This window comes from Perca flavescens, chromosome 4 (assembly GCF_004354835.1).
Source record: "Perca flavescens isolate YP-PL-M2 chromosome 4, PFLA_1.0, whole genome shotgun sequence".
Lineage (NCBI taxonomy): Eukaryota > Metazoa > Chordata > Actinopteri > Perciformes > Percidae > Perca > Perca flavescens.
The window spans coordinates 37,171,647-37,199,503 of NC_041334.1; the positions used below are offsets into that span (position 1 = coordinate 37,171,647).

At 44.0% G+C, this 27,857-nt stretch overlaps 1 protein-coding gene across 3 annotated transcripts in view; it reads left to right on the forward strand.

Moving 5' to 3' along the window:
• phactr3b (phosphatase and actin regulator 3b) overlaps positions 1-27,857 on the forward strand; it is a 59,886-nt gene that overhangs the window by 19,953 nt on the left and 12,076 nt on the right. For 2 of the 3 annotated variants that reach the window (XM_028576791.1, XM_028576793.1), the window contains exons 3-9: positions 40-114; positions 239-379; positions 2,431-2,655; positions 2,737-2,944; positions 3,819-4,009; positions 6,412-6,465; positions 6,762-6,915. In XM_028576791.1, the coding sequence (XP_028432592.1) occupies positions 40-114; positions 239-379; positions 2,431-2,655; positions 2,737-2,944; positions 3,819-4,009; positions 6,412-6,465; positions 6,762-6,915 (1,048 nt within the window). The remainder of the gene's footprint in view (positions 1-39; positions 115-238; positions 380-2,430; positions 2,656-2,736; positions 2,945-3,818; positions 4,010-6,411; positions 6,466-6,761; positions 6,916-27,857) is intronic. The other variant, XM_028576792.1, reaches the window with a different exon arrangement.

Sequence of the window (27,857 nt, forward strand, 5' to 3'; positions counted from 1 at the left end):
CTCAGCGGACCGGTTTTCATACATGTTTGTGTTGTTTAGCGGTGGAGAAGAAGGCAGCTGTTCGACTGAAGAAGGACGAGCTCGTCAGGAGGAAGCCCGGGGAGATGGAGACAGGTGCAAAATGAGAGCTCTGACATATGACTCCAGGCTGGTTCACAGTTCACTTGTTTAGCCACATGATGCCTAACCACTATGCAGACTCATTACTGTCCTTTCCTCCACTGTGCACCGTATGCAGAGTCCGATCTTGCTTGCGGGGGTAACTGTGAAGATCCAGACACCCCGACCAACTCTGACGGCGAGGACAGAGACGAGGAGCCTGTGGCGCCTCTGGCCAGCACCAGTGAAGACCTGGGCAGCGATTTAGAGGCCTCAACAGGTAGAGTGCAGTGCTGTGGTCTGAGATAACACATTTAGAAATGATAGAAGTATACAAAGTAAAGCACTCCTTGGTGTTGTTTACGTTTAAAGGAATACGCCACCGTTTGTTGAAATAGTTCTTATCACGGTCTACCCTGGCTGTAGATAGGTGGGCCAACGCATTTTTTGTCTCAGTGCAAGTAATTAGGTTGTTTTTTTGCACATGCTAACCGGCAACATAGGATTCCATTCACTACGCTAAGCTAATTAGCGTTTCCAGGCAAAATAGAATAGGAAAATATGTGTATATGTCATTTAGACACAAATGCACATTAATAAATGACAGCTTGATGTTTGAAAGTCTAGGTTTTGACATCAATGTAGATATAAATGTAATACAAAATTTCAAAGAAAAGATTTTCAAATATTGCACTGGTCATACAGAACGAAATATTCTGTAACATATTTCGCAGTCAATACTGACGACGTTGTCTTGCTTTAATCAAATCAGTAGGCGATATATAAATGATAGGATAGGCTACGATAACAACGTAGTGTGTGTTCTGAGTGACGGTCCAACATCAGATAGGCTACATAGGCTCTTTACAGCTACACAAAGTTGTTATAAACAGACTTACCCATTTTTCAGAGTTTGAATCTGTCGGCGCTATGTCCCGAGATCAGCCCTCCCTGTATCTAGCAGCAGGAGCAGCGCCGCGTCAGACACGCTTCTGTTGTGTAGGACACAGAAAACTCCACGCAGCTGAGACGCAACCGAAACGCCACGCTCTTGTGACGCGTGCAGTGTGTAACCGGCCTTAGGCAACAATTACACGTACTGACGGCAGGGTTCATACGTTTTGAAAAAAACCCGGAAAAGTTATGGAATTTGAAAAATGCAAATTCCAGGCCTGGAAAGGTTTTGGAAAAGTCATGGAATATTTTTTTACCACAGCATAATAATATGTCATTAATAAATGCATTTTCACATTGTCTTAACCTCAACGTTGTATTCGGGGAGCGATATTATGAATCCCACAATGAACCACATACATTGTCATTCATTTTATAGCTAAACCTCCTGAGGGTAAACTTTAACACTGAGTTTTATTCTTATTGTATAATGTCGACTGATATTTTCAGGAACACGTAGTCATGGAAATTTGCCGAAAAGTCATGAAAAAGTATTGGTTAAACTGCGTATGAACCCTGTGACGGTACAAAGAAGTATGCTCTACTACGAGTATATGTAAAGTGTCCGGTATAGTCGAGCGCGACACCGTGCGCGGGCCGACATAGATGGCGCGTGCGCTACGAGCATGCACGGAGACGTTTATGCTCAACGCGTTGTTCGTTCTGTTTTGCCGCTTCCAACACGCTTGCGTGTCGCGTGAAAAAAATAGCCGTTGGCCCGATTTCTGGCATGCACACTTTTTCGTCGGAAACGCCACGCAGCTGACACGCTCACGCCACGCAGCCAGTGTGAGAGGGGGCCTAACGGTGAACTGGAAACTCTTCACTGCGATGTCCAGTGGCGGCAGAGCTAATGAAGAGGATCACACATTAAGTCCAGAGTTCTAATCTCCTTTCGATTTTTGTGTCATATAGCGCTAGTTTTTTTTGTACGCACATTATCTATAGTATGTAAACTCAAGCGTTACTTGATGCTTTATATTTTAGAAGACATGTTCTTGTCAGGGAATCCTCAATGCTTTTATTTTTCAGGCAGTCCATAAATAACCCCTTGAACTTTCCCTTTTAACATTTACATTTTTTTTTTCCTAAGTCTTGTCTTAATTGTTGTAGATCTAGATGGGATACTCTTCTTTAGTGTGGTTCCTGATTGTGTTTTTTTTTTAAGCTGATAAATTAATTGATTATTAGTTATAAAAATGAGCGATTCCGGTTGATTAATACGGCCTAATTTTGACAAAATCCACGTGCAGCTACTCTATATTGGTGGCAGCTTCAGTTTGAATGGCCATGTGTCTGACGGTCCACTAGGTGGAGACAGAGACTTCCTAAACAAACCAAAACGTTTGCCTCACCATCGCTTACGTTTCCTTCCAGTGCAAGATGTGACTGAAGACTCAAAGACCGTTGGCGATCCCAGTCAGAGTGAGGATGGGGAAGATGAGAGCACCTCGCTGAGCGAGCCCAGTGACCAGCTGTCGACGGGGAAGGCGGAGACCGCTGAGGGGAAACCGGAGGTGACGGCGGCCCAGCCTAGACGAGCCAGCACCTCTCCTCCGCCCAAGCCAGTCAAACTGCTCACCAGAATGGGCAGCCTGGACTGTGAGTTCCCCAGGAGAACCCTGATGTAACCTCCCAGCCGATTTGCAGCAGTGTCTCACATTGATGATTTTCCCCTTCCAGGTGCTCCTTCAGTGCCAGTTAAGAAGTCCCCGGCCACCTTACCCAGGAACTTCACCCTCCCCAAAGACCCTCATGGCTCCCTGTTGAGAGGCAGGATGTTCACACCTACTGGGTCCCCCCACCTAGGGGCGCTACACTCCCAGCTGCAGCCGAGCTGCATCATTGAGGAACTGCACCGCGCCCTGGCCACCAAACATAGACAGGACAGGTCAGACTTTGGTACAAGATGTGGAGCCTTTCTAATATATGTTCTTGAAATATAAAGGTTGCCTTTGTTTGTAAAGTTTCTATTTTGTAGGTGTTATCACTTTTACAAAATAATAAACGAATCCATTCAAATATATAGATATAGTATTAGTATGAGTCATATCAGTATTAATTAAAAGGCCCTGTTCACAAAACATAATAATCCATCCCCAAGACCACCATTTGTGCACATCACACACAAATAGAGACAATATGGACTTAGTCAAAAACAGCATATCTAAAAATAAGACCGATATTGCAAATACAGACAATGTTTCGTATTATCAATTAAGCAGTCCACAGTGTCCACATGTGTACATGACTCGGTTTCAAAGTTTGGGAGTGGGAGTGAAAGTAAAAATATTTTTACTCCAAAATGTTTCTGTAGGTAATAATACAGCAGGTAATAAATACAAACCTAGGACTTTTATTTTTTTTACCCTTACATGGCCTCAAGAAATGTCCCTAAAGCTAATGGGGGTGTACACCCTCAGAATTTAATTTAGTGCGCTCACCATTTTTGCAGAGTAATCCAAATTTTAACTAGGGGTGGGGAAATCAGTTCAGCATAGTATCGCAATATTTTCTCTGGCAATACTGTATCGATACAAGGACATCAAGTATCGATCTTTTATGATATAAATTGCACATGAGAATAACTGTTTTTAGAATAATCGAGTCAATTGCTTTATCTGTCCACTAGATGGTGAGACGAACAAACAGACATTTTTCTTTTTAGATATAACAGATGTTATGACAGACTAAAATCGCAAAACATTTAAATTACAATTTAAAGTTGTAAATTGACAGGCTTGTCTTGTGTTGTGTGAGCTCAGTTTCCAGACGAAGGAGGCGCGCTCGTCTCTGAAGCGCCGGCTGGACGGCCGTCTGTCCCGCACGTCCAGCACAGAGAGGGAGCCCGCAGGGGAGTCGGAGAGCAAAAAGGAGTCTGACGAGAACAAAGAGAACTGGCGTCTGGACGAATACTTGAGCGACCAGGACAGCTGGAACGCGTCTGTCATCTCTGGTAGGTCTGCCGACAGTAGACACGCGGCGAGATATTTGCTCTCCCGTTACCGGCCCGCTTCATGTACAACGCCAGCAAAATCTGGGCATCCTGTCAGTGGATAATGAAGCAGCATAATCCCTGCTGTGTGTTTACAGTGAGGGCATGACAGGGATATTCACAGCGATGACGAATGGCAGCGTTACCGGTGTTAAGTTTCAGCGGTCCCCGTCAACATCTGCTCCGCTGGCCTAATTCTTGGCCATTCATGTGGGTCATTGGTGCACAGCCGCCTGCGGTTAACTTGTCTGTGACCTTTTTTAAGGGAAAGAATGTGAAAATGGTAGACTGTGGCGTTATGATGGACGTGATGGACATACACGCCACCAGCACGAAGGGTGATGTGATGCAAATGTCTTCAGGACTGCAGAGACAGGAATGCAAATGTTCAAGTTCCACTTTATTTATCCTTTAGAAAAGGGAATTTAGTGTGCAGCAGGATGTCTTAGAAACACATACACAGAAAAAGCACCACCAGATGCCAACAACATTGTACACACAACACAGGACACCCATCAATGGAGACACTCCTTCCCCCAAAACCAATGACAGAATCCAATTGGACAGTACACAGGTAAATCTGTCATAATGAACTTGGACAGGAATAAGTAAATAAATAAATCACATACTTTATAACATTTTCAAGAGATGTCAATCAAGTGAATTCAGATTCCTAATAGCCACATGAATAAAAGAATCCCAGGCATGTCTAGTAGCAGATTAAACTCCCCAAACAGTGGGTGATCAGGGCAGTTTGAAATGTGCTTAGCCTTACCCCTGACCCGTTTTATCATATATATCTTGCAGCTGTGGTAGCTGTACCCTAACCACCTTAGACGCTACGCTTAACAGCCTTGTTAGATGTGAAAGAGTGCGATTAGCTAATCGTGAAGACCGCGATTTATCGAATGTGAAATATTAAGTTGAATGTTTGGTTTAACAATATTTTTTTATTCCTCTTGTGATTTTTATATTTACAGTTTTTTATAAGATAAATGCTGGAATAATGTTTCATATCACAGATTGTTTACAGAAATGTCCTATTTTAAGTGGATCTTTAATTTATTTTTTACGACATTATTTAACATGATCGTAGAAGGGGCAGTATGTAGCTAAAAAAATAATTGTAATCGCAATGTCTGGCAGGAAAATCACAACTTCATCCCCCCGCTCCCCCTAGAAAATAGATTTACATTAACTAATAAATGTCTTGTGAATTTACTGGACTTTAGCTCAAATTACATTTTTTACACTTTTTGGAACCTAAAATATTTAGCAGTTCCGCTATAGGTTGACTGTGGCTCAGAGGTAGAGCAGGTCGTCCTCCAACCGCAAGATTGGCGGTTGTCAAAGTGTCCTTGATCAAGACGCTGAGGGCCAGATGACCCTAACGCTTTTGCGCCCACTTCAGGCGTATTTGTTACGCAACGTGCGCGTAAAAGCATGGCGAGGTGTGTACAATCAGGCCGCGCTGACGTAAAAGCGCAGATTGCCTGTCGCATGAACTGAAAATGGCAAATTGCGCTTTTCAAGGAGACAGTGGGAGTTTCCCATAAAGTGCGCCTCATTATGTATTCCGCAGTATGTACAAAAAAACGCCTGTGAAAGCGCGCCTCTATTTTGCGGTGAAAATGATCCGCCTCTTAAAAGCGGGTGTAAACATGCCGCAAGCGGGTTTCCTGGCGTATGCCTCCTGGCAAAATGGCAGCAGTAATCCGAGCAAGACGAAGACATAGGCCAAGGAGACGAGCTGAAAGGCTTTTGGCCAAGGATCACACTTTTCTCAGTTGAGTGAACACAAAATCATTAAGCGTTACAGATTAAGCAGATTAAGCAGCCATGTAACATTACAGTTAGGCTACTGGAAGAAATCAAAGATGAAATTGAATCTCCAACTCAGCATTCACGTTCCATTCCAGCAGTTGTTAAACTCTTCGCTACATTACAAATATTGGCATCAGCAGTGGGAATATGGCAGTCTGCACTCAGCCGGATCATCGTACCAGTACTCAACGCTTTGCTACAGCGCAATTTACGGTGTAGTGGGCGGAGAAAGGCGTTGATTACCCGATAAACTGCAGGTTTGGTAAATACAACGTAGTATCGCAGCGTGCGCTTTCTGCGGGTTGGCCGTGGCGCTGATAACGCTATGTTGGCAAATGTACGTACACCTGGCCCTGAGCCTCATGTTGATCCCCGGACGCTGCTGCTGTACAGTATCTGTCCACTGATTAGGATGGGTTAAATGCAGAGATTAAATATTGTACTGTAAGATTGTATGTGACGAATAAAGTTTCTTTTTGTTTTTTTTCTTCTTTCTAACGAGGCTAATAAAATTGCCATGTCTAAACATATCCACACAGACCCAAGGCTGTCACTGCTGTCAAAGGTGCCACCACTAAATACTGACTTGAGTAGTATGTATTCAGTTCTTTGTTCATTTATATACATTTTTACTATTACAATAGTTTTTTTGTGATTATTTAATTCATGATTCAAAGTTGTACAAAGAAAACATGAAAAGGTCCACTAAGTGCAAACCTTAACATCTTGAGATAAGTATGTAGACATGTATTTAATTAATAAGGTGTTAGGTTAGGTCTTATGAAAAAGTACTCCAGCACACTGTGTGCTTATTAGCATCAGTTCAGTGGGCTTAGCTGGGAAAACCACTGTGACGTTACTGACCTTAATTTGTGCTCGACGACAACAGGGACCCTCCCACGCAGGATGAGGAAGGAGCTGCTGGCTGTGAAGCTTCGGAACCGACCGAGCAAGCAGGAGCTGGAGGACCGCAACATCTTCCCCGTCCGCAGCGACCAGGAGCGGCAGGAAATCCGTCAGCAGATAGAGCTGAAGCTGGCCAAGTGAGTCCCTAACCCCCCCACGTTTTTTCAACGTCACAAACTAATGGCAGCATTAACGTAGAGCCCAATAGTTTCTGTAATAAGTCATCGAAGGAATCATGGAATCAATAAGCTAAACACAGATTCCATAGGGCCCTATATTAAGTCTGTGCTAAAAGCTAAATGGAGATTTGAAAATATGACTATGTCTAAGTACCCAACCGAGCCCCTCCACTGTGACTGTAGTTTTAAAAACGTCTTCAAAATACTTTAAAAAGTCCGCCCGGGTAGCCCAGTTGGTATAGCAGGCCCCCATATATAGAGGTTTACTCCTCGACGCAGCAGCCGTGGGTTCGACTACGACCTGCGGCCCTTTGCTGCATTTTGTTCCCCCTCTCTTTCTCTCCCCTTTCATGTCTTCAGCTGTCCTGTCAAAATCAAGACCGAAAATGAACTTAGGCCTGGTGGGGGGCAATTAATAATTTGCGGTTAAAGTGCGGATTTCTAGAGCACAGGTTTTGGTTTTGGTCTCTGTACAGGCACATTGGTACCAAAAACTGGCTCACTATGAGGAAGGAAGGAATTTTGTGGGTCTATACCCGAGCAAGGATTATTAGAGTCAGGTCTTCAAGCCATTTCTTCTCTAATACAAGTCCCCTAAAAGGATGACTAATTTGTTATTCACGGCCTCCCTCCACTTACAATTACAGTTCAGTTCCCCTACAGCAGCCGTCCCACGCTAAACTAGACTAACAGCCTACATAAGCCTCATGGTTTTTTACCTGGATGACTCAAGTTGTAATGCCTGTGTTCGTCAGGCAAAGAAATACAAAGTATGCCTCCTAGTTGTAGTTCAGTAGTAACCTTCTAGGAAGCATGCTTATGCCGCTAACTGCACTAGAGCTGTTAGCTACACCTAGCTGAATCCAGTGAAACCCATGTCATGTTAAAGGTCCAGTGTGGAACATGTTAAGTTGTTCATTCTCAAAATCTGTGTTGCCTGTTCACAAACTTGTCATGAATATTTACCACCACCATCAATTCAAAGTATTCCTTTTGACTTGAAATTTTACATTTGCGTTGGCATGAACTGGGGTAGACGCTCCATATTCATGCGCCATCTTGAAATACGTTAGCCAGTAAGGGACATACGGGACATACTGCTCCGCCTTTCACGTTTTTGCTGTCACACAATAAACTCACAGGTGCTGCTAATGCTGCTAATGGGTATCGTAGCTTCCCGGCCCCGGCAAGTTTGAAGAAGGAAACATGGAGGACCACATGTATTCAAAATCCAGATGTCAGGAACCGGAGTCTTCTTCTTCTTCGCCCGGAAAAAGAAAAAGGAGATTGCAATAATAAGAGACCGGCTTTTTGAAGCGTGAAGGCTACCGTAGCTGTAATACCTACTTTGAACTGCGTGGCACAAGTTATTTGATGGCGATATATGATCTCAACGCTAGATGGAAGAACACATTGGACCTTTTAAAGCTAACGTGTGGAGTTTTTGACTTGTAGCTGCGCCATGGAGCAGTTTATCTAAGCTACGTTTGTACGTGTGGGTGCATGTGGGTGACGTGGTACGTAATGTTGTCATATCCCATTATTCCACTGATCTACAGGTAGGGGTAACATGCCAAGATACAGTATGTTATGGATGTAAACGGTGTATTTTAAGGAAAATTGGCTTTTGCAAAACATTTTATGAGGAAGGAAATGCATTAAACACATCAAGGATACACACAATGTGTTATAGTGAGAAACAGTGAACATGAACCTTTGGTTGTTTACAAGAAAACACCACAGGGGCCCTTTTATTCACTGCAGAGGTGTTAATTCAGCTTGTGTTCTGTGGTGCTGTTGAAATGTATTCCATTATATTGATTCAGGATCAATATTAGCACACCTAATCACAGTAGCGTACAGAAGATTGCGGTAAGCAGTCACGGTGATGGTTAGTCATGTGAGGATAAGAAAAAGGGAACAAAGTTGGTCTTTACTATTTACTTTCCTATCAGTGCATTGTATGCATTATATTAGGCTCTGTCTTTCACAGTTCATCATGTCATCTTTAAATTCTCCATGCATGTTGATTTCTCTCTCTCTCTCTCTCTCTCTCTCTCTCTCTCTCTCTCTCTCTCTCTCTCTCTCTCTCTCTCTCTCTTAACTAACATTTTGATGCACGTTGTCTAAAATGCAGTCGCACATGAACAACACCCCCAGTAATAAGTGCTAAATTGCAGTAAACGTCGCGACAAAGGTTGTGCTTTAATTGTTCCTCTCCTTTCCGTGGCTGTAGCTTCTCTGGGTCAAGTGGTCTGAATTTTGGAGTCTGGAACAGGATTTTCTGCGAGGCAGGGGAGGAATGCAACAGAGAACATAATCGTATTTGTTAGGTTTTGTATAAAGGCCAAAGGCTGTTCTTCTTATGGGGACTTTAGTAGGATTAACGGTCAAATCAGGTTTGTTTTTGAGTGAATAACACAGTGGCAGGGTGTCCTGGTAGGGTTATGCAGCGCTCGGGGTGGGAGGAGGAGGGTTGCTGTTGTTTGGACATATCATGACTTTTTGCTAAAACAAAATGCCTGCCCTACTGACACATGTCAAGGGTACTGGACAGTACAACAGCGTAACTCTTGAATGTGAATTGACTTTTTCGGGTCACAGGGAGTTGAAGCTGCTATTTGTTACTCATATATTTTGGGTGTTGGATGACCTAGGCGCCTTCTAGTCATTGTCTGGTCTTAGTCATAGGAGCAAATAAACACATTATTATAATGATTGTGTGGCTTTATTTTAGCTGAAAAAGATAATTTTTTTTTTAGTCTGTATCTGCCTTTAAAGCTATAGTGCGTGGTTTCTGTCGCCCCCATGAGGAATTCTAAGTAATGACAACAAAACTGTCGGCTTGACCACATGACACAAGCCTTCCGTGACCGCGTACGGCCCCCCCCTCCACACAACCGCTAGTAGCCAAGGAGGACACGGAGGATCAAAAAAACACAATGGCCTTTTCAGAAGAGGAAATTATCTTCACTCGAGTTCCTGCTCGGGAATGTCGCCAGACGGCACAATCTTCTGAACATAGCCATACTGAGAAATCCAGAGAGAGTTGTGTTGAGCTGAGAGTCTTAATTAGCTTTGTAGCATCTCATTTGGCAATGGCTTGAATGTAACAGATGTTCATTAATATCAAAAAGTTACGCACTAAAGCTTTAAAGGCTGTTTTATGGTCCTGCGGCGGCTCCACGCAGAGCTTTCGCCGTAGCCTACGTAAGTGGCCTTTTATACTTGTACTTGTACTTGTGTATAAGTACTAGTTATATACTTGTGCGCTGGTGTGTGTGTCGAGCTGGTGTGTGTGTGTGTGTGTGTGTGTGTGTGTGTGTGTGTGTGTGTGTGTGTGTGTGTGTCTGTGTGTGTGTTAGAGCAAGGGAGAATTGAGAGAGTGACGGCGATTAGCTTCGGAGCATGTGCCGACTCTAGAGTCCTAGTGAGAGAAACAAAGAGTCTCCTCCGTTCTTTCTGACCACGGTGGGGAATCTGGAGCAGGAGAAGTTAACCCTCTCCTTGATTTCATATTGTTTATGGAGAAGGAGAACCAGGAAATAATTTGGGGGGGAAATGCAACGCTACCAAGCCACAGCTGAGCGACGTACAGTTACAATTTTCCAGAGGTGCACGTCAGGCTACAGCGTAGGCTACGGCGTAGGCGCTAGGGCTGCTGCCTCTTAGTCGATTAGTCGACTAATCGGTCGTTTTGGTCTTAGTCGACTAAGATTTCCTTAGTCGATTAGTCATTTTTTATGCTTATTCATGCTTAATTTCTTATTTCCAAGAAACTTCTGAGCACATTTATGGTAAACACAAGATTTAAAGTGGTGCTTTTGCAGAATTAATTGTGGAGAAACTCAGTTTTACAGATGGTTAATTAACTACATTTATATTGTGCTTTTATAGTCTTAACCACCTCTCAAAGCGCACAGCTCTGTCAATTAAATCAACTAATCGATTAGTCGACAAAATCCTATAAGTGTTAGTCGACTAAGAATTTCTTTAGTCGAGGACAGCCCTAGTAGACGCAGAAGGGTCTGCGGCGGTATGCCGTCGATTCGACGCAGAAGCATAAAAAGGCCTCAGGTCTGACAGCTGATCAGTGTTGAACCAAGTCTCGCCCCGAGTACTTCAATCCTGCTGGGAACAAAAGAACATTCAACAAGCATCTCTGCAACTTCATTTATTTCTGCTGCTCTGACCAATACACTGGTGACTTTAGACACTAGACTGCAGATACTATGGAGTGCAAATCTTTCACCACAAACAGAACAACTAAACTATTTTTCCCCGGTGTGGGGACAAAACTGAGCAGGTCAAACATTTTCCTTTTTAGAAACAGTGTTTGGGTCCAGAATCACAGGACTGTAGGAGACCATCTCCTTCATCTTGTTCCAGATGTTGAAGCTCAGTTGGCCCAGGTGTTTGGCCTCGTCTATCAGAGCTCCTGAGAGCGATCTTCCAGCAGGGGGCGCTGCTGGACTCTTTCCACTGCAGCCCTGGAGTTGATCAGGAATGAGACGTCTTCAGCTCTCAGCTCGTCCTCTGTGGCTCGGACTGAGTCTGAAAGAGCTGCTATCTCTCTGCTCAGAGCCTCCATCTTCTCCTTCATCATCATTGACCACTGAGTCGATGAACTCCAGGGAGATCGGACCCCTGTGTGTCCTGGGTGTGGTTTCATTACATACCCAGTGCCATCACAGGTCAGAGCACCTAATTAGAGAAATGAAGACTTTGAACAGAGAGAGAGAGAGAGAGAGAGAGAGAGGGAGAGGGAGGGGGAGAGGGAGAGAGAGAGAGAGAGCTGGTTTCCGTTCCTGTCCGACCACACTGAGAGGGAAACATCCTGGCGAGTGTTTGATTAGACCTAATTACTTTACAGCTAAGCTTTTGTTAATTAGTTTGTCCTTTTGCTCCGCGCTTTCTAACTTAACTCTGAGAGATGAGTAAGGCAGTGTGACATTCAAGCAGGCTAAAATAATACTATCAACGAGCTTCTTTAAGCCTGGCATCACGCTTCTCCATGTGTCTTTTCCCTACGCCCTCACCCAAAGGTATTTCACAGCTGCGTGTCAGTCTGGATAGTCAGAGTAGCTATGCGTGAGCCTGATGCGTGTGACGTTCTCATAAACCAAAGCTGTTCCAAACACGCCTCGTTCCATGTGAGCTTCTCCGTGTGCACATGGGCAAATTCCAGCGGGTAATTGTGGAATAGCAAGAGGCATTATGCAACATGAACGTAGTTACTGAACTTCTGTACATGCCAGAGAGGATGTTGTAGTCCGCGAGGGGCATTGTATTGCGACAGTGCTACATCCAAAACACTAGATCTGGCAGTCCACATCCTTAAAGGTCCCATGACATGGTGCTCTTTGGATGCTTTTATATAGACCTTAGTGGTCCCCTAATACTGTATCTGAAGTCTCTTTTATATAGGCCTTAGTGGTCCCCTAATACTGTATCTGAAGTCTCTTTTATATAGACCTTAGTGGTCCCCTACTACTGTATCTGAAGTCTCTTTTATATAGACCTTAGTGGTCCCCTAATACTGTATCTGAAGTCTCTTTTATATAGACCTTAGTGGTCCCCTAATACTGTATCTGAAGTCTCTTTTATATAGGCCTTAGTGTTCCCCTAATACTGTATCTGAAGTCTCTTTTATATAGACCTTAGTGGTCCCCTAATACTGTATCTGAAGTCTCTTTTATATAGACCTTAGTGGTCCCCTAATACTGTATCTGAAGTCTCTTTTATATAGACCTTAGTGGTCCCCTAATACTGTATCTGAAGTCTCTTTCCCGAAATTCAGCCTTGGTGCAGAATTACAGCCACTAGAGCCAGTACCACAGTTACCCCTTTTCCACCAAGGCAGAGCTGGTGCTGGTTCGGAGCCAGAGACTAGTTTCAAATCGGTTCTTTGGTTTTCGACCACCAAAGCACCAGCTCCGAACCAGTAAAAGTGGTTCTTAAGTAGCACCAAATCATTGCTGGGCCAGAAGTAAGAACCGCTTACGTCAGTGGCTGGGGGCGGGGTTACCGTGACCAACAAGACTAACAGAAACTTGTGACCGCCATTTTTGAATTAGCAGATAATCACGATGGACGCGATTAAACAACAGCAGTGGTCAGAGGAGGGAACAAGCTGCTTTCTTGCACTATAAAGGCTAGCCGCGCGAACACGTTGGATCGGCCGAGTGTGGATGCCGATGTAGGTCCACAAAGCCATGAACGTCAATAGCAAAGCAACGTCCGCCATTGTTGATGGTGTGTTCGTGTTTGGCGCCGGCGCGCTAACGTTGCTGGGAAAGATGAGACGTATACAGTGACGTAAGACCTGGCTCTGTGCTGGCTCTTTAGCCTGTGGAAAAGGAAACCGGTTCTTTGGAGGCTCGTCAGTCGAACCAACTCCGAACCGGCACTAGCTCTAGCTCTGAACCAGCACCTGGTTCTTGTTGGTGGAAAAGGGGTATGTGAGCTTTCCTTAGTATGTGCCATTTCTGTGTCTGTAGCTTTAAATGCTATTGAGGAGGAAAGGGGGGCAAGGTGGGCAAGGTGGAGGGTGGGGGTGTGGTCTTGACCAACTTTGGCCACTTTGCTCGTTTGAAAGCCATGATGTCTCTCTCTCTCTCTTCTGGGTGGGCCAAATTCTCTGGCCGGGCAAAGCAGAGAAAGGGGAGGTAACCTTTCCCCTTATGACCTCATAAGGAGAAGATTCCAGATCGGCCCATCTGAGCTTTCATTTTCTCAAAGGCAGAGCAGGATACCCAGGGCAGCTTTTCGCTGCTCGTTTTATAATAAAACACAATAAAACTGTGAATATTGCAGTGGCACTGCAACCCACGCTGTAAAGCAATTCAATCTTCATTCATCTCTACAATTGCAATTTTTGCCTTTTCTTGTGTAGAAATGTTCAGAATGAGAATCCCGCTTCTCCATGTGTCTTTTCCCTACGCCCTCACCCAAAGGTATTTCACAGCTGCGTGTCAGTCTGGATAGTCAGAGTAGCTATGCGTGAGCCTGATGCGTGTGACGTTCTCATAAACCAAAGCTGTTCCCAACACGCCTCGTTCCATGTGAGCTTCTCCGTGTGCACATGGGCAAATTCCAGCGGGTAATTGTGGAATAGCAAGAGGCATTATGCAACATGAACATAGTTACGGAACTTCTGTACATGCCAGAGAGGATGTTGTAGTCCGCGGGGGGCATTGTATTGCGACAGTGCTACATCCAACTACAACCAAAAAGCTGCTTATGTAAACTGAACCTCTGTAACGCTTGCATAATAAAAACAGGAAGTGATCAATTATGTGTCATAATAGGGGGGCAGTGTGACAGTGGGAGGCCAGGTTATGGACAGTATGTCCACAGTGACAGAGGTCAGAGCAGCGGCTCGGTTGGGAGCCAAGTTCACTGCTGGTCATAGAGTTCACTCGATGTGTTACGTTACTGCAGTGATTAATTCTCAGACTGGAGCATCTACGCCAAACTGCTCTTCGGTTGTGAGAGTCCGTTAGAAATGTACAACATTATTTATTCAATCTTCTTATTGTCAACAAATCCCAAGACCAAAGGCAACAATCAGTGCATCCTACTGACAGGTATCGTTTGTGTGTCAAAGGCCGATATGTCTTATTCCTTCATTGTTTTCCAAATAAGATATTAAATACAACCAAGTACACATCAGTGAGCCAACACTGTTGCTCTGGGTAACTTCCTTTATTACCATGAACACACACACACACACACACACACACACACACACACACTCACACACACTGTAGTTTATTTTTACTCATTCAAACACACACACAGACACACACACACACACACAGAGACAAAGACACACAGACACACAGACACAGTCCTGCTGCCCCCAAATACTCATTGGAGCACCTCTGGTGTTTTAATCTGCTGCTGAAAATAGAGCCCAAGAAATGTGCAAAAAAAGCAACAGTGCCCAGCTGTTTTAGGAAATGACTGTGCGTAGTGCTGTGTGCTTTCAAAAGATGAAATGTAACATGCTGGAAAAGTTGAAAAGTGTTGATAGACGGACTAATATGGACATTTTTGGATTTTGTCTTTCAATGGGATTTGTTGACAATAATATAAAGAACAACACTAGCCTCGGAATATCTGCCTCTTTGACTGAAATGATCTTCTTAGGCCTTGTTTTTTAAATAATTATTTTTTTTGGCTTTAATTTGACAGGACAGCTAGGTGAGAAAGGGGAGAGAGAGAGGGGGAAGACATGCAGGAAATCGTCACAGGTCGGATTTGAACCCTGGACCTCTGCGTCGAGGCATAAACCTCTCAGTACATGTGCGCCTACTCTACCCACTGATCCAACCCGGGCACTTCTTAGGCCTTTTTAACAGCAGGCGATTTGAGATTTCACAGGTGTTACTAATAACATAGTGACGTTTCATGTTCTTAGTAGGGAAACACGAAGATTTAGATAGTTAGTTAGAATTGATGTGAGTGATTGGCACCCTGGGTGATCCGTAAAGATAACCACCCGCAGATACTTCATCAGCAGGGAATCTGAAACGTGGGGTATACCTGCCGCAGCCGAGCTGGCAAGCGCCAGTGTGACGTCACGGGAGTGCTGTAGCGGTACAGATCCACTTGTCCGTGCAACGCTTCTGTCGCGTCGCGCTCCACTCTATTCCTATGGGTGACGTCAAGCGACTTCGACGCGCACGCAAAGCATTCCGGGAAGGCGGCGCTACATTTGAGAAAATGTAGCGCGTCAAAAAGCTGGCCAATGCCCAGCTTTATGCAAATTAATCCGTTGAACGCGACGCGACTATCCTGCAGAAGTAGAGCACAGAGGTTTGCTCTGATCACTTCTCCCTCCAAATTTCAAAATTTGACAACATTCCCTGCTGGACCCGCCCATAGCTGTAATTGAGGAACGTACAAATGAGGGGGGGCGTCGCAACACCACGCGACAGTCGTGTCGCAAAAGTGGATCTGTACCGTAACTGTAGTCGCGACACCAGTTGCAGTCTTCTCCTGAACAGAGGGGGCACTAATGAGCAAAGGCTACCAACGTTGCTCTTTCTACGGACTAGAAGAAGAAGAAGAAAAAGGTCAACAACGGCAGAACTGGCAGCAGCATTGACATCAATGCTTCGATTTGATTGGATGACCTAATTTGTCGGATCAAGCCTTTCATTCGCCATAAAAGAACTCACCTTAACCCAGTAAGTTTACCTGAGAGACTTGCAGTCACTCTGAGAGTCCTGGCATCACGTTGCCCTCGAGCTCGTCCAAGCTTCCTGTTTCCACTTTGTTGTACGCCGCTGAAACAAGTCCTGGCACGCCAGCGAGATCTACGTCATTTTGACGTCACATTGGCGCGCGGGAGCTCGGCTACGGCGACTGTAAAACGGCCTTCAGTAGGAGTTATCACACGGGGGCTTAGTTTGGTCATTTCCACTGTTCTCTGTAAAGTGCAGAGCAACAATACAGCAGCAATTAGCACCCAAGATGGAGCCAACCAAACAAAGCTGCAGTAAAACAGACACGGCTTGAATCTGAATAAAAAAAAAATAAAGAAAAGGCAGAATAGCACAGACACAGCAGATTTTTACTATTTACAAAAAGGAGTTTCTTTTGGGTTTTGCCTTCTCTTGTGGAAAATGTTTTTATAACCGAGGAATCGACCAAAGTTCGGATAGTCTTCTCTGCGCAACAAGGGTCCCATGCTAACAGAAAACACTCTGGCAGAGTTTTGTGGGAATGTCACCATTGCAGGGGGATAGAGAGGGAGGGGGGGGGGGGGAGCAGGTCCTGTGCTAGACGCTGTCTCCGCGAGCTCAGGTCCTGCAGTGCTCATCTCCGTCTGTGACTGACGTCTGCGGGACTGGCTGGTCAACAGGAGTCGCGGGGATGAACTGACTCAGAGCTGTGAACAGCTGAGGCGTTCCATTGTTTGGGGTGACGGCACCGTGTGCTTGTCTGCCAGCGTCTCCGTCCTGCTGAGCACATGGTCTGCCAGAGGACATGACGAGCCCCCTCCTGGCAGCTCGCACAGCAACAACAAAAGCTGAAGGAACCCTCTCCCATGTGCCGGCCCTCTGAACATCCACCCTGTACCAGTGGTTGTGTACATACTGGATGAATCAGACTGAGTGTGTCGCGTTGAAGAAGTCGTGCTGAATGGAGCGGAGGTGGCTAGCACACTGTGTTCTGTCTGAAGCATTCATGGCGGTGTCTGAGTGCTGTGAAGGGCCTTGGGCAGCACATCTGTCTGTACAACATCAGGAAAAGAACAGCGGGCATGGTGGACAGAGAACAATCAGTCACTTTCACTTTGACTCCTATGCAGAGCAGCAGCAGTCATGCCAGGCAACTGAACATGATGCCGGGGCATTGTGGGGGGTGGGGGGGTAGCTGACCGCAGCATGGAGTAGAAAAGACGTCTGTTAAAACTGGACTGTATTGCTTTAAAACGTTTTTGTAGATTTTTTTTATAACCTTTATTAAATGGATTCTGACAGACTGATCTCATGAAGTGGCGTATGTATGACACGCCAATTCGTATGCCATTATTGGCGTGTTGTCAAGACGCATACTCGTTCTTTTGCGTGTTTATCAACGCCATTTGGCCTCCATTGACTTACACTACCTTGCGATTGTGTGTGAATTTACGCCATAGTGAGTAGTATGAAAGGCCGAAAATCCGCGTAGGGAGGTTGCGTTTGATGTGTCCTGTCCACGTTTTTTTTTTTTTTTTTTTTTTTTCCCTAATCCCAACCAGTTCCTAAACTGTAGTCTCGCGATAACACGTAGTCACGCTGTGATGTTGCAGACTGCTGTCTGCTCTATACAGTGTAGACATACACGCCGATAGCTCAACATGTGTACAGAAAGTGGCGTGTATGTTTACGCAAAGTCATGATATCATGTTGCATTTGAAGACTATTTTCAACATGTAAACGATTCTGGACCTACTGGATACATTTCTTGTCAAAAGCACTTAAAAAGTGAAACCCTTTACTGACATGCAGGTGCTTTATCCTTATTTTTATTTTTTTTGTATTTTTTTGATCTAGCATGATGGAGGAAAAGTAGTGAAAAAAAAAAAGATGACATTGTAACATTTGCTAAATACAGGAATGTACTACTGTAAGGATACAAACCCGCTGAACCCCACTGTTAACTTTCTTTCTTGGATTAAAAAAAAAAAAAATACTACAGTAAGTGTACACTTCTGCATTGCTGCACTGCAGTGAACATTTTTGGATTATCTGGAATACAAATGCTATGTTCCTGGAGTACAGCACATTGGACCCAAAGAGTGTAAAATGATCAGTGTTTTCATCACATGCAGGTAAAACATCTAGGAAACTGTATTTTTCCTCTTTTATTTTATTTATTTTCAGTTTGTCTTAAATTCAAATATGTTACAAAATTGTGTCAAAAGACACCAATCTTAATGTCTTTTTACACAATCCGTACAGCTCTTTTTCATTTGTGCTGTGATGCAACATGTCCCTGGATGTATATGGAGAGCACATGGAATGTTGCATTGATTTACTGTACTTAAGCACTGCACTATGCAGCATAATGCAGAGCAGTAGGCTGGCACAGGATAGCAGAAGGGAACCCTCGGTTTCTAAATATAGCTCTCATTGGTGAAATGCTGCAGCAGCCATTATCAATAGCCTATGTACGTCACAGCCCAGCTTGCTTTCCCTCTGCTCCGGTCCCCGCTGATGGAGAGATTACATTTTCTCTTTCCCCCCTGCTCCTCTCTGACTGAGCCCTCCCCACTTCCCTGCGGGGCTCCTCTGGAGAGCTGGACACAGTTTACTGCAATGATCTCCATCCCTGTCCTCTGTTCCACGCTTTTAGGCAGGCATCCTCAGCTCATGCCCTCAGCTGAGGACATTGTTATATAAAAATGTAAAGACCTTACTTTTTAACAGTGCTGAGATTTTGCTGCAGCTCGCCCGACCCTCTGTGAAGTTTTTAGAGGGTAGCTATCATGCATTTCCTGACTAAGTTAAAATCCCTGAAGCAATAAATGCCCTGAATTCCTAGTAGAAACGTGTGGTTTCTATTTTTAGAAGCACATTGTTTTGTTTTCATCCAACGAGGCTTGAGATGGGTAGGGCATACCCTCCGGCCACGCTTGGGGACAGCTGGAGAGGCTTGCTCAGGACCGAGACGGCCGGAGAATCCTTGTAGGCGGCCTACTCCCCAGTAGGGGGAAAATAGACGGAAGAAGAAGAATTCTTTTGAATCCATTGTTACCTTTTACCTGTCATGTGATGGCCATTAATATAAAAGGAGGATAAGCAAATATTTTTGATGTATTCTTAAATAGCATTTTTGTGCAGATTGGAAATGTAGTTATACTTGAGTTATGCAGACATAATCTGTTGGCTGGAAGCAAAAAACAAGTCTCACCGGGTGGTTTAAAGTTTAAAGAGTGAAGCTAAGAACTACATGATGTCGACTAAACCTTAAAGGTGCCCTGCCACACGTATTTCAGTACTTTGTGGTCAAGTCTGAAGTTCTACCATGGAGTCTGTAACATTTTTTTGTGGAAAAAATACATTGGTCACTTTGTTTCAAGCCATTCTAGCGTGGTATAGGAAGCCTGCAGGAAGACTCTGCCAGTTCTCATTAATATTCAATGCTGTTTGACTCTGATTGGCTAACAGCTAGCCAATGAGAGCCTGCCTATCAGTTATCCTTTACCCAGCGCAACTGGGCGAGCTCATGAATAGTAATGAGCTCAGGTAACATGATGTCAGACTGACCAGCTTTTTTGATTGGTCTGATTTCTCTGCTTATTTCTTTTCAGTGGCTAGAGCTGACAGAGGACGTAGCAGTTCATTTTCACATTCACAACATAACAAACAACAATATGGACTTAACATATTTCAAAAAATGAAAGTAAAAATGGTTTTGTATGGCAGGGCACCTTTTAATGACAAAGGTAGGGTGATAGGACAAAAATGCAAAAAATGTGAATCCTATAGCTTACAAATATAGCATCCAAGAAGCACAAGATGCTGTAAATGGACCAATCAGGTTGTACATGACTTCACATGAAGTGAACACAAAACACTGTTGTACGGAAACAATTGTGAAAGGTGTTTAACCAGATAAGCTCAAACCTGCACGTTCAGACATTTAGCATGCAGCTATCAGCGTAAACTATTTACAGTAGCTGACTGACGTAACAAGATTAAGAAAATCACGTTAATGAGTCCAACTCCTACCATTGCTACAATTATGTTTGCTGTAAGCTCATTTTAACCTCTTTGCCCACGCTCATTAAGGTGCCTCTCAGCAATATTATGATTATGATGATGAAGTCAGGGGGCCTAGTCAGTTATTGCCACACGCCGATGAGCCACGGAGAAACCAATAATTGGATGTTTGTGGCACATAGACCAATTTGTGCTGACACCACAACTCGCTGTGTGATAGCAGGACTGAGCAGCTAACCACAGCTGCTGTCCAGGAGCGCTATAAATAACTCGCCACACAGCAGCTGACTGCAAGACAGCAATATTAGCATTGAGAAATCCCAATGCTTGCTCTTTAAGTCCAGCTTATTGCCAGTCACTCTTAACTCTGAACAATTAGATTCAGGGGAAAATAATCGTACTGTATGTGCTGAGTCCGATTTTCAGACATGGGCGTCGGGTAGCTCACCTGGTAAAGTGGGCGCCCATATATAGAGGTTTACTCCTCAACGCAGCGGCCGCGGGTTCGACTCCGACCTGTGGCCCTTTGCTGCTTGTCATTCCCCCTCTCTCTCCCCTTTCATATCTTCAGCTGTCCTCTATAAATAAAGGCCTGAAAATGCCCCCCCAATACATATTTTCAGACATGAAGTATCGAAGGTACAAAGGTCAAAAATAAGTGTCAAAGCTAAAGGCTGTATTGATCATTTCATCAAAGAAGTGTCTCCCTATTTGTCGTTGAGGCATGATCTTTAATCCCCTTTGAATTCACTTTCCTTTTTAAATTGATATTTCTATAAACGGTATTCAACACAATAGCAGTTTCCAGGCAACCGAGGCTGTCCGATGGCGGCTGGCTGCTCTTCCTTTCGGAACTGCAGAGAATATTTTCTGTTTCATAATCCCTTTCACCCATGATAAAATATTAATGGGTGCCCTGCTCTGGGTTTCCCTCTGTTTTTTTCCCTCCTGCGGGCAAGAAAACTCAGCGAGGTCAGTGATCACTTTGATGAACTCCAGAAATGTCTGAGTGCTCAGCTTTCACAACAGTGAAGAGCACAGTCATGTCTGATACTATACACGACAAAGTCTTGGCCGACTTTGAACATAACATTGAATTAATTAAAGTGTAATTGATGCAGAAACCAGGCCCAGCAGTGCCAGCAGCTTCAGACCAGCAGTCCAAACTGCGCCACCTTTGTGCAAGAAAAGTAACTTCAGCAATTAAAGGGACCTTCTTGCTGTTGCTGCCATTTTGACCCCAGTTTTTTTTCCTTTTATGTAAGGTTGTTTGTGTGAGTGAAAGTGTGTGCTTGACCTGCCAAAGATACGGGTTTTGTAAACCGGAGCATATTTTCCGCTGAAGAGTGCAGAAAGTTATTGAGTGTTGTCCACCCCCCAGGTTACTTTATAAAGAGAGGAAAGCTCTTGGACTACAGGAGTGGAATGCTGCCACCATGATGAAAAGAATAACAGAAAATGTTTCTGTTATAACAGGATACCTTTCAGTTTATAATTACATAATTTTGTAAATCAGACTGTGGCTCCAGACTGTGACCAAAGTGGTCGCATATGCAACCATTAGGGCAGGGTGATGTGGAGAAAACCAAATATCACAATATTTTTGACCAAATACCTCAATATCGATACCACAACAATATTGTAGTGTTGACTATTGGTGCTTTCACAAAATATTTATACAATGAGATTTTTGATAAATAATCATCAGTAATGTGGATATAATGACTAAGTGTGTAAAGGCAAATAATAGAACAGTTACAACAGTCTGGTAAGTTCAGAAAATGACATCCCTTTACTGTAATGCAGCCTTTAAAACCAGGGAAAGACACTTATGCCATATTACGATATCCAAAATCTAAGATGATATCTAGTCTCATATCACAATATCGATATGATATCAATATATTGCCCTGCTCTAGCAACCATTTATTGTGGGTGTGCGAGATCAAATTCCACGTGGTTGCATTCGTGCAACGATGATCGTTAGCATCGGTGCTCCCGCCATAAGCACAGCGTGTGACGCGCGTGTATGTAGCGCCGTTGAACTTTACAAAACAATCCATTTAGCTGGTGCCGTGTTCCAAAAATTAACCGTCTATAGCTGATTATTTAAAAAGCAAAATGAGGAGCAAGAGGAGGAGGCTGGTGGGGAGGGAGCGACGGGAGGTTCTGACTCAAACGCGACCGACTGATGAGAGCGCAGGCAGGCAGAGACCGACTGAGCCAGTGAAGAAGACTACCACTTCCAATCACAATGGCTATGGCTAACCCATGGTTGCTGTACAAAGGGAGAGCAATGCCCTGTGTATTGCAGGCATCTCTAAACTTGTAACCGGGTCCACACAGATCACGCTTGAAACTTTGAAGTTGCACAACGACCATTAGAAACACAAAACCTGCAGGCACCCACGCATGACCTGAAACACTGAAAGTCCGAGTCTGTCAATCTTTACATCAATGCAAAACTAGGGAATGTAAATTAAGACAACTATATATCGGTATGCAAGATCATTTGATTAATAAACTAAACTATTTTAGTACGATATGAGATCGTATTCTCAACAAGCCGCCATGACAGTCTGTCTTTGAATTTCCGGAGACATCAGACCCACGTGACTGTGGTCACAACTCTGCCGTCATTATGTTAAGCCCGCCCACCGACTCTATACACGATGTGATTGGCCTGACTAGAGTTTGGTTTTTCCAGCTCGCAAGCCAACGGATAGTTGCTAGACTGAACCTGGCTGCAAATTACATTTGCTGCTGATAGGGTGGTCTAGATTTCTAGGCTACTACATTTGCATTAAATGGTTCTGTTTTAACAAGAAAGTTAGGTAGCTTAGTTTGATAGATGTTCAGCTGTTCTATATTTGTCATGTGCACAACAATAACCGAAGTAGTCGTTGGCAATGAAAAACTTAGGCCTGAGACTGGTCGAGAAACAACCGAACAGCTCCTCCTCAGTCTACTAAATGGGAATCACTGTGTTTGTGAGTGAGTCACAAGACATTTATTTATTTCAGCGTGTGTGTGTGTGTGTGTGTGTGTGTATTTAGAATATTTAGCAGCAACAATGATTGTCACCTGTTCTTGGTTACACATTTGGAGTCAACCCCCCCCACACACACACACACAAACACACTTCCACTCACTGCTCTAGTTGAGAACCCGCCTGTAGTCAGCTGAGGGTTAAAATAATGAAGACAGTGTGTAGTTTTTGTCTCCGTGGTTTCACACAAGGAGCGTTTCTCTCGGATGTGCCTCTCCGGATTCTATTTGTGCCTTTTTTATAGCGAGCCGCATCACAGCCAGGCATCAATCCAATTACAGGACTAGAGTTGGCAGATATTTTAAAGCTGTTGGAGAGACGTAAGCACCGGAAGACACAGCCTGCACATGTATGGCACCAAGTAAAATCCTCAAATTACATGGTGTCACAACTACAGACCATCCCTGTCCCACATGCAGTAATTAACGTTATACAATGCTTTTTTATTTTTTTTTATAGGGATCTAGCTGTGAGCACCCTCTAATTAAAATGTCAAAAGTCTCAAAGCCTGAGCACCCACTCACTGAACAGTGGTTGTTTTTCTCTCCTTTCTAACCCCATGCCACGCTGGGGTTAGATCATCAGTGATCAGGATGCGTGACCCGTGACATATGTGGCTAGATTTGTTTGCTTGTCACCCACTGCCTCATTTCTCAGGCTATAAATAAACCGATAAAGTAGGGTGTACATTTGTTCTCCCAGTCTGGCCTTTGTCCAGTACTGATTCTGGCCTCCCAGTTTACTGTAAGAGTGTCTATTATGCAAACAGAATCAGAATTGATTTTTAAATAGATTACATCTGCCACGTTGGCTAATGGATGTCCATTATTTAAGGAAATCAATGCTTGTTTGTTGTTTCAGGACACTTTGAACGCATAACACACTCAACTCAGAATCAGATTTTTAGACATGCTAGGGACATTGCTCTAGGCATGGCAGTGTCCATGACATTTGGTTCAGACATTCATGGTCCCCAGACCATAGATCGTTATGACTCTGGTGACTTTTCCTCGAGTGCCATCATGACGTTCACATGTTAGGTTATGAGTGAAATATCTCCACAACCACTGGATGGATTGCCATGAAATTTGGTGCAAACATTCATGTTCACCTTAAGATAATTAAGGTGAACATCTCTTTTGGTGATCCTCTAGCTCTTTCTGCAGGTCAACACTTGTTTGCATCTACATACCTATTTCCATCAGCCCCAGCTGCACTTTTTGTTTTCTGCTTATCAGCAAATGTTAGCATGCTAAAATGCTACGCTAAGATGGTGACCGTGGTAAACGTTGTACTTGCTTAACATCCGTGTGTTAGGATTGTCGTTGTGAGCATGTTAATACCGCCGACGTCAACATTGACCTTAAAGCAACGCTATGTAACTGTTCCCGCTTCGGTCCCCCTACAGGTTGGAAGCGGCATTGTCCATTACATTACATTGTGCAAGTTTGCCAGATCGGGTCGCCTCGGATCTGTAGTTCTAATGAACTGGACAATGTAATGTAATGGACAATTCCACTTCCAACCTGTAGGGGGACCAAAGCGGGAAAAGTTGCTTTAAAGCCTCACGGTGCCTACGTACAGCCTCACAGAGCTGCGAGCTTGGCTGTAGAGTCTTAGGCCGGTTACACACTGGCTGCGTGGCGTGAGCGTGGCGTTTCTGTTGCGTGGATTTCTCTGTCTTTACACACCAGAAAGGGGTCTGACGCGGCGCTGCTGCTGCTAGCCTTGTCTGGACACATGTATGTTTCCCATTGATAAAATGAAATACCATGTTAAACATAAATATATACAGATCTGATTACAGCAAAGACAACGTCGGCAGTATTGACGGCAACATAGGCTACAGAATATTTCCTTCTGTATTGACAGGTGCAATATTAGAAAATTTCTTTTTTCTTTTTTTTATTACATTTATATCAAAACCTAGAGACTTTCAAACATCAACATGTCATTTATTAATATGTATTCGTGTCTAAATGACATATAAACATCTTTTCCTATTCAATTTTGCCTGGAAACGCTTCCAACAGGCTTGCGTGTCGTGTGAAAAATAGGCGTCGGTTCTATTTCTAGCAGGCACGTGTTTTCGGCACGGCTCGGCAGCGTGTAAGCTCTAACCTGTTAACATGGGAGCCGAAATATAAACGGACACACCACGCGGCTGACACGCTCAGTCTTGTTTTATTGGTAGACTTAAATTTAAAACCTTGAACATAATGGGGATTTGGCTTACAGGACGACTTGACGTTTCTTCATTGGAAACGTTCGTGGCTTATATTCAGTAACCTATAGCCTTTTCTTCATTGTAAAAGGTTTAAGTCTTCTGTAAAGCAACCTATAGTGTCCGGAGTGGGGTCATGCTATTTGAAGTTGCCTTTTCCACACTGTGCTCCCAGCAGGATGTTCAAGAGCCAGACATGACCCCCGCTTGATCTGTGGACCTGCGCTACAGGGCTAGATAAAGAATTGATTCTTGGTTTCATGTCTGAGTCTTTGAACGTGTCCCATTCATCTGTCATCAATAGCACAGCAAGCCTTTGAACAGACAGAGTTTTAAAGGGCAGTTGGAAGGCTCCTGACTGATTTACTGAGCTTTTTCACAACTTAAAAAATGTAGTCATGGGTGCAGTCGATTGTCAGGAATGATGCCGGAAATATATGAATCCAAGCAACATTTTCCTCATATTCATGTTACCTAGTAACAGTGGAATACATTTTAAAGGAATATGCCACTGTTTGTTGAAATAGGGCTTATCACGGTCTACCCTGGCTGTAGATAGGTGGGCCGATGCAATTTTTGTCTCGGTGCAAGTAATTAGGTTGTTTTTTTGTCTTTTGTTGGCTCACTTTTACTCACAACATGCTAACCGGCAACATAGGATTCCATTCTCTATGCTAAGCTAACTAGCGGCGGCGCTGCCGGTGTTGCACCGGATTAAAAAAGATGCATGCACAAGAAATGCGTTGGCCCACCTATCTACAGCTAGGGGAGACCGTGATGACCCCTATTTCAACAAATGGTGGCGTATCCCTTTAAGCTTCTGGTAGGCTACAGTTCGATTGAAGAGGGTTCCTTTAATTATTCCTGGCAATTACCCCCCACCCCCCAACTGCCCCATGCACTCCCGTCTCCAACTCAGACTCCACATCCGACCGCGGCGCTCCTGTCCTCGGGCTCTGTCACTGAGGGGAAGAAGGGAAGAGGCGCGGGATTAGGACACACCTCAGTGGGCAGTAGCAGGCCATTGCCTGGCCCGTGGCGCCTGACTCATCCCATTCTCCTCCACTTTTCACGGGCTGACATTCCCATCAGCACCTGCTCTTAGAGGCAGCTCATTGCTTTGACATGCTGGTGAGTTCTCCAACAAACGAGGAACTTTTACCTCCGACCAAGCAGAGTGGGTGAGGACTTGCGAAGCGCATATCGCTGCAGGAAGCTGTGACTAAAGGCCCGTTAGGATTGTTTGGCAAAATAGAAACAATGACTCACTCTAGCTTTTAAGGTATTTGGATTTACTTTTTGCGTGTAATCCAGAGCACCTAAAGTGTCTAATGTAAAACACACATCTGAATGCATATTTTGTGGCTTTAAAGAGTGTGGCTGCAGCAGATTTGATTCGCTCTGTGAACTGAGGCAAATGCCATTGACCCGAAATGTTTTCCGCTGCAGACCACACATCCTACTATAGCTCTGCTCCATTTAGCACATCGACTCCCCTCAGCTTCCAATATTGTGGTCCTGTTTTGTAAGCTCTCAGTGGTCCCAGTTACTGCTGAAGCTGTCACAGGACAGGAATCTGATTTTTAGATGTACACTCTAGGTGTCATTTTTTTCCAGGGCTGTGGACAGTATTATAGCTTATAAAAGGGTTTTCCATTATTTTGTCTTTGTTAAGAGTCTGAGCTCAACTAATTTGAAGCCCCCGATCTCGATTGGAGTCCTTTTTGAATATCTGCTGATACTGAGTCCTTATATATTTTACCTATAAGACACGGCTGCCCAGTGCACACTCAAACTACAACCAAAATAGTATGAGACAGAATTCATCCTTAAAGAAATTGTTGTGGCAATTAGGGCTGGGCAATATGGAGAAAATCAAATATCACGATATTTTTGACCAAATACCTTGTATCGATACCGCAACAATATTGTAGTGTTGACTATTGGTGCTTTCACAAAATATTTACACAATGAGATTTTTGATAAATAATCATCAGTAATGTGGATATAATGACTAAGTGGGTAAAGGCAAATAATAGAACAGTTACAACAGTCTGTCAAGTTCAGATAATTACATCACTTTACTGTAATGCAGCCTTTAAAACCAGGAAAAGACAACACTTATGCCATATTACGATATCCAAAATCTAAGATGATATCTAGTCTCATATCACGATATCGATATGATATTGATATATTGCCCAGCTCTAGTGCCAATGATGCTCAGTATTAGCCTGACAGGCCAGACCAACCTCAAGATGTTGGGTCTGGGAACTCACCATTGGCAGGGCTCAATCCGAGGGGCGGGATAAACGGTTGTCTTTCAGATTCCCTCTGCACACAATAGGATAGCGCTACAACCAACCAGAGCAACGCTAGTTGATAGATTAAACTTTTTTCCTTT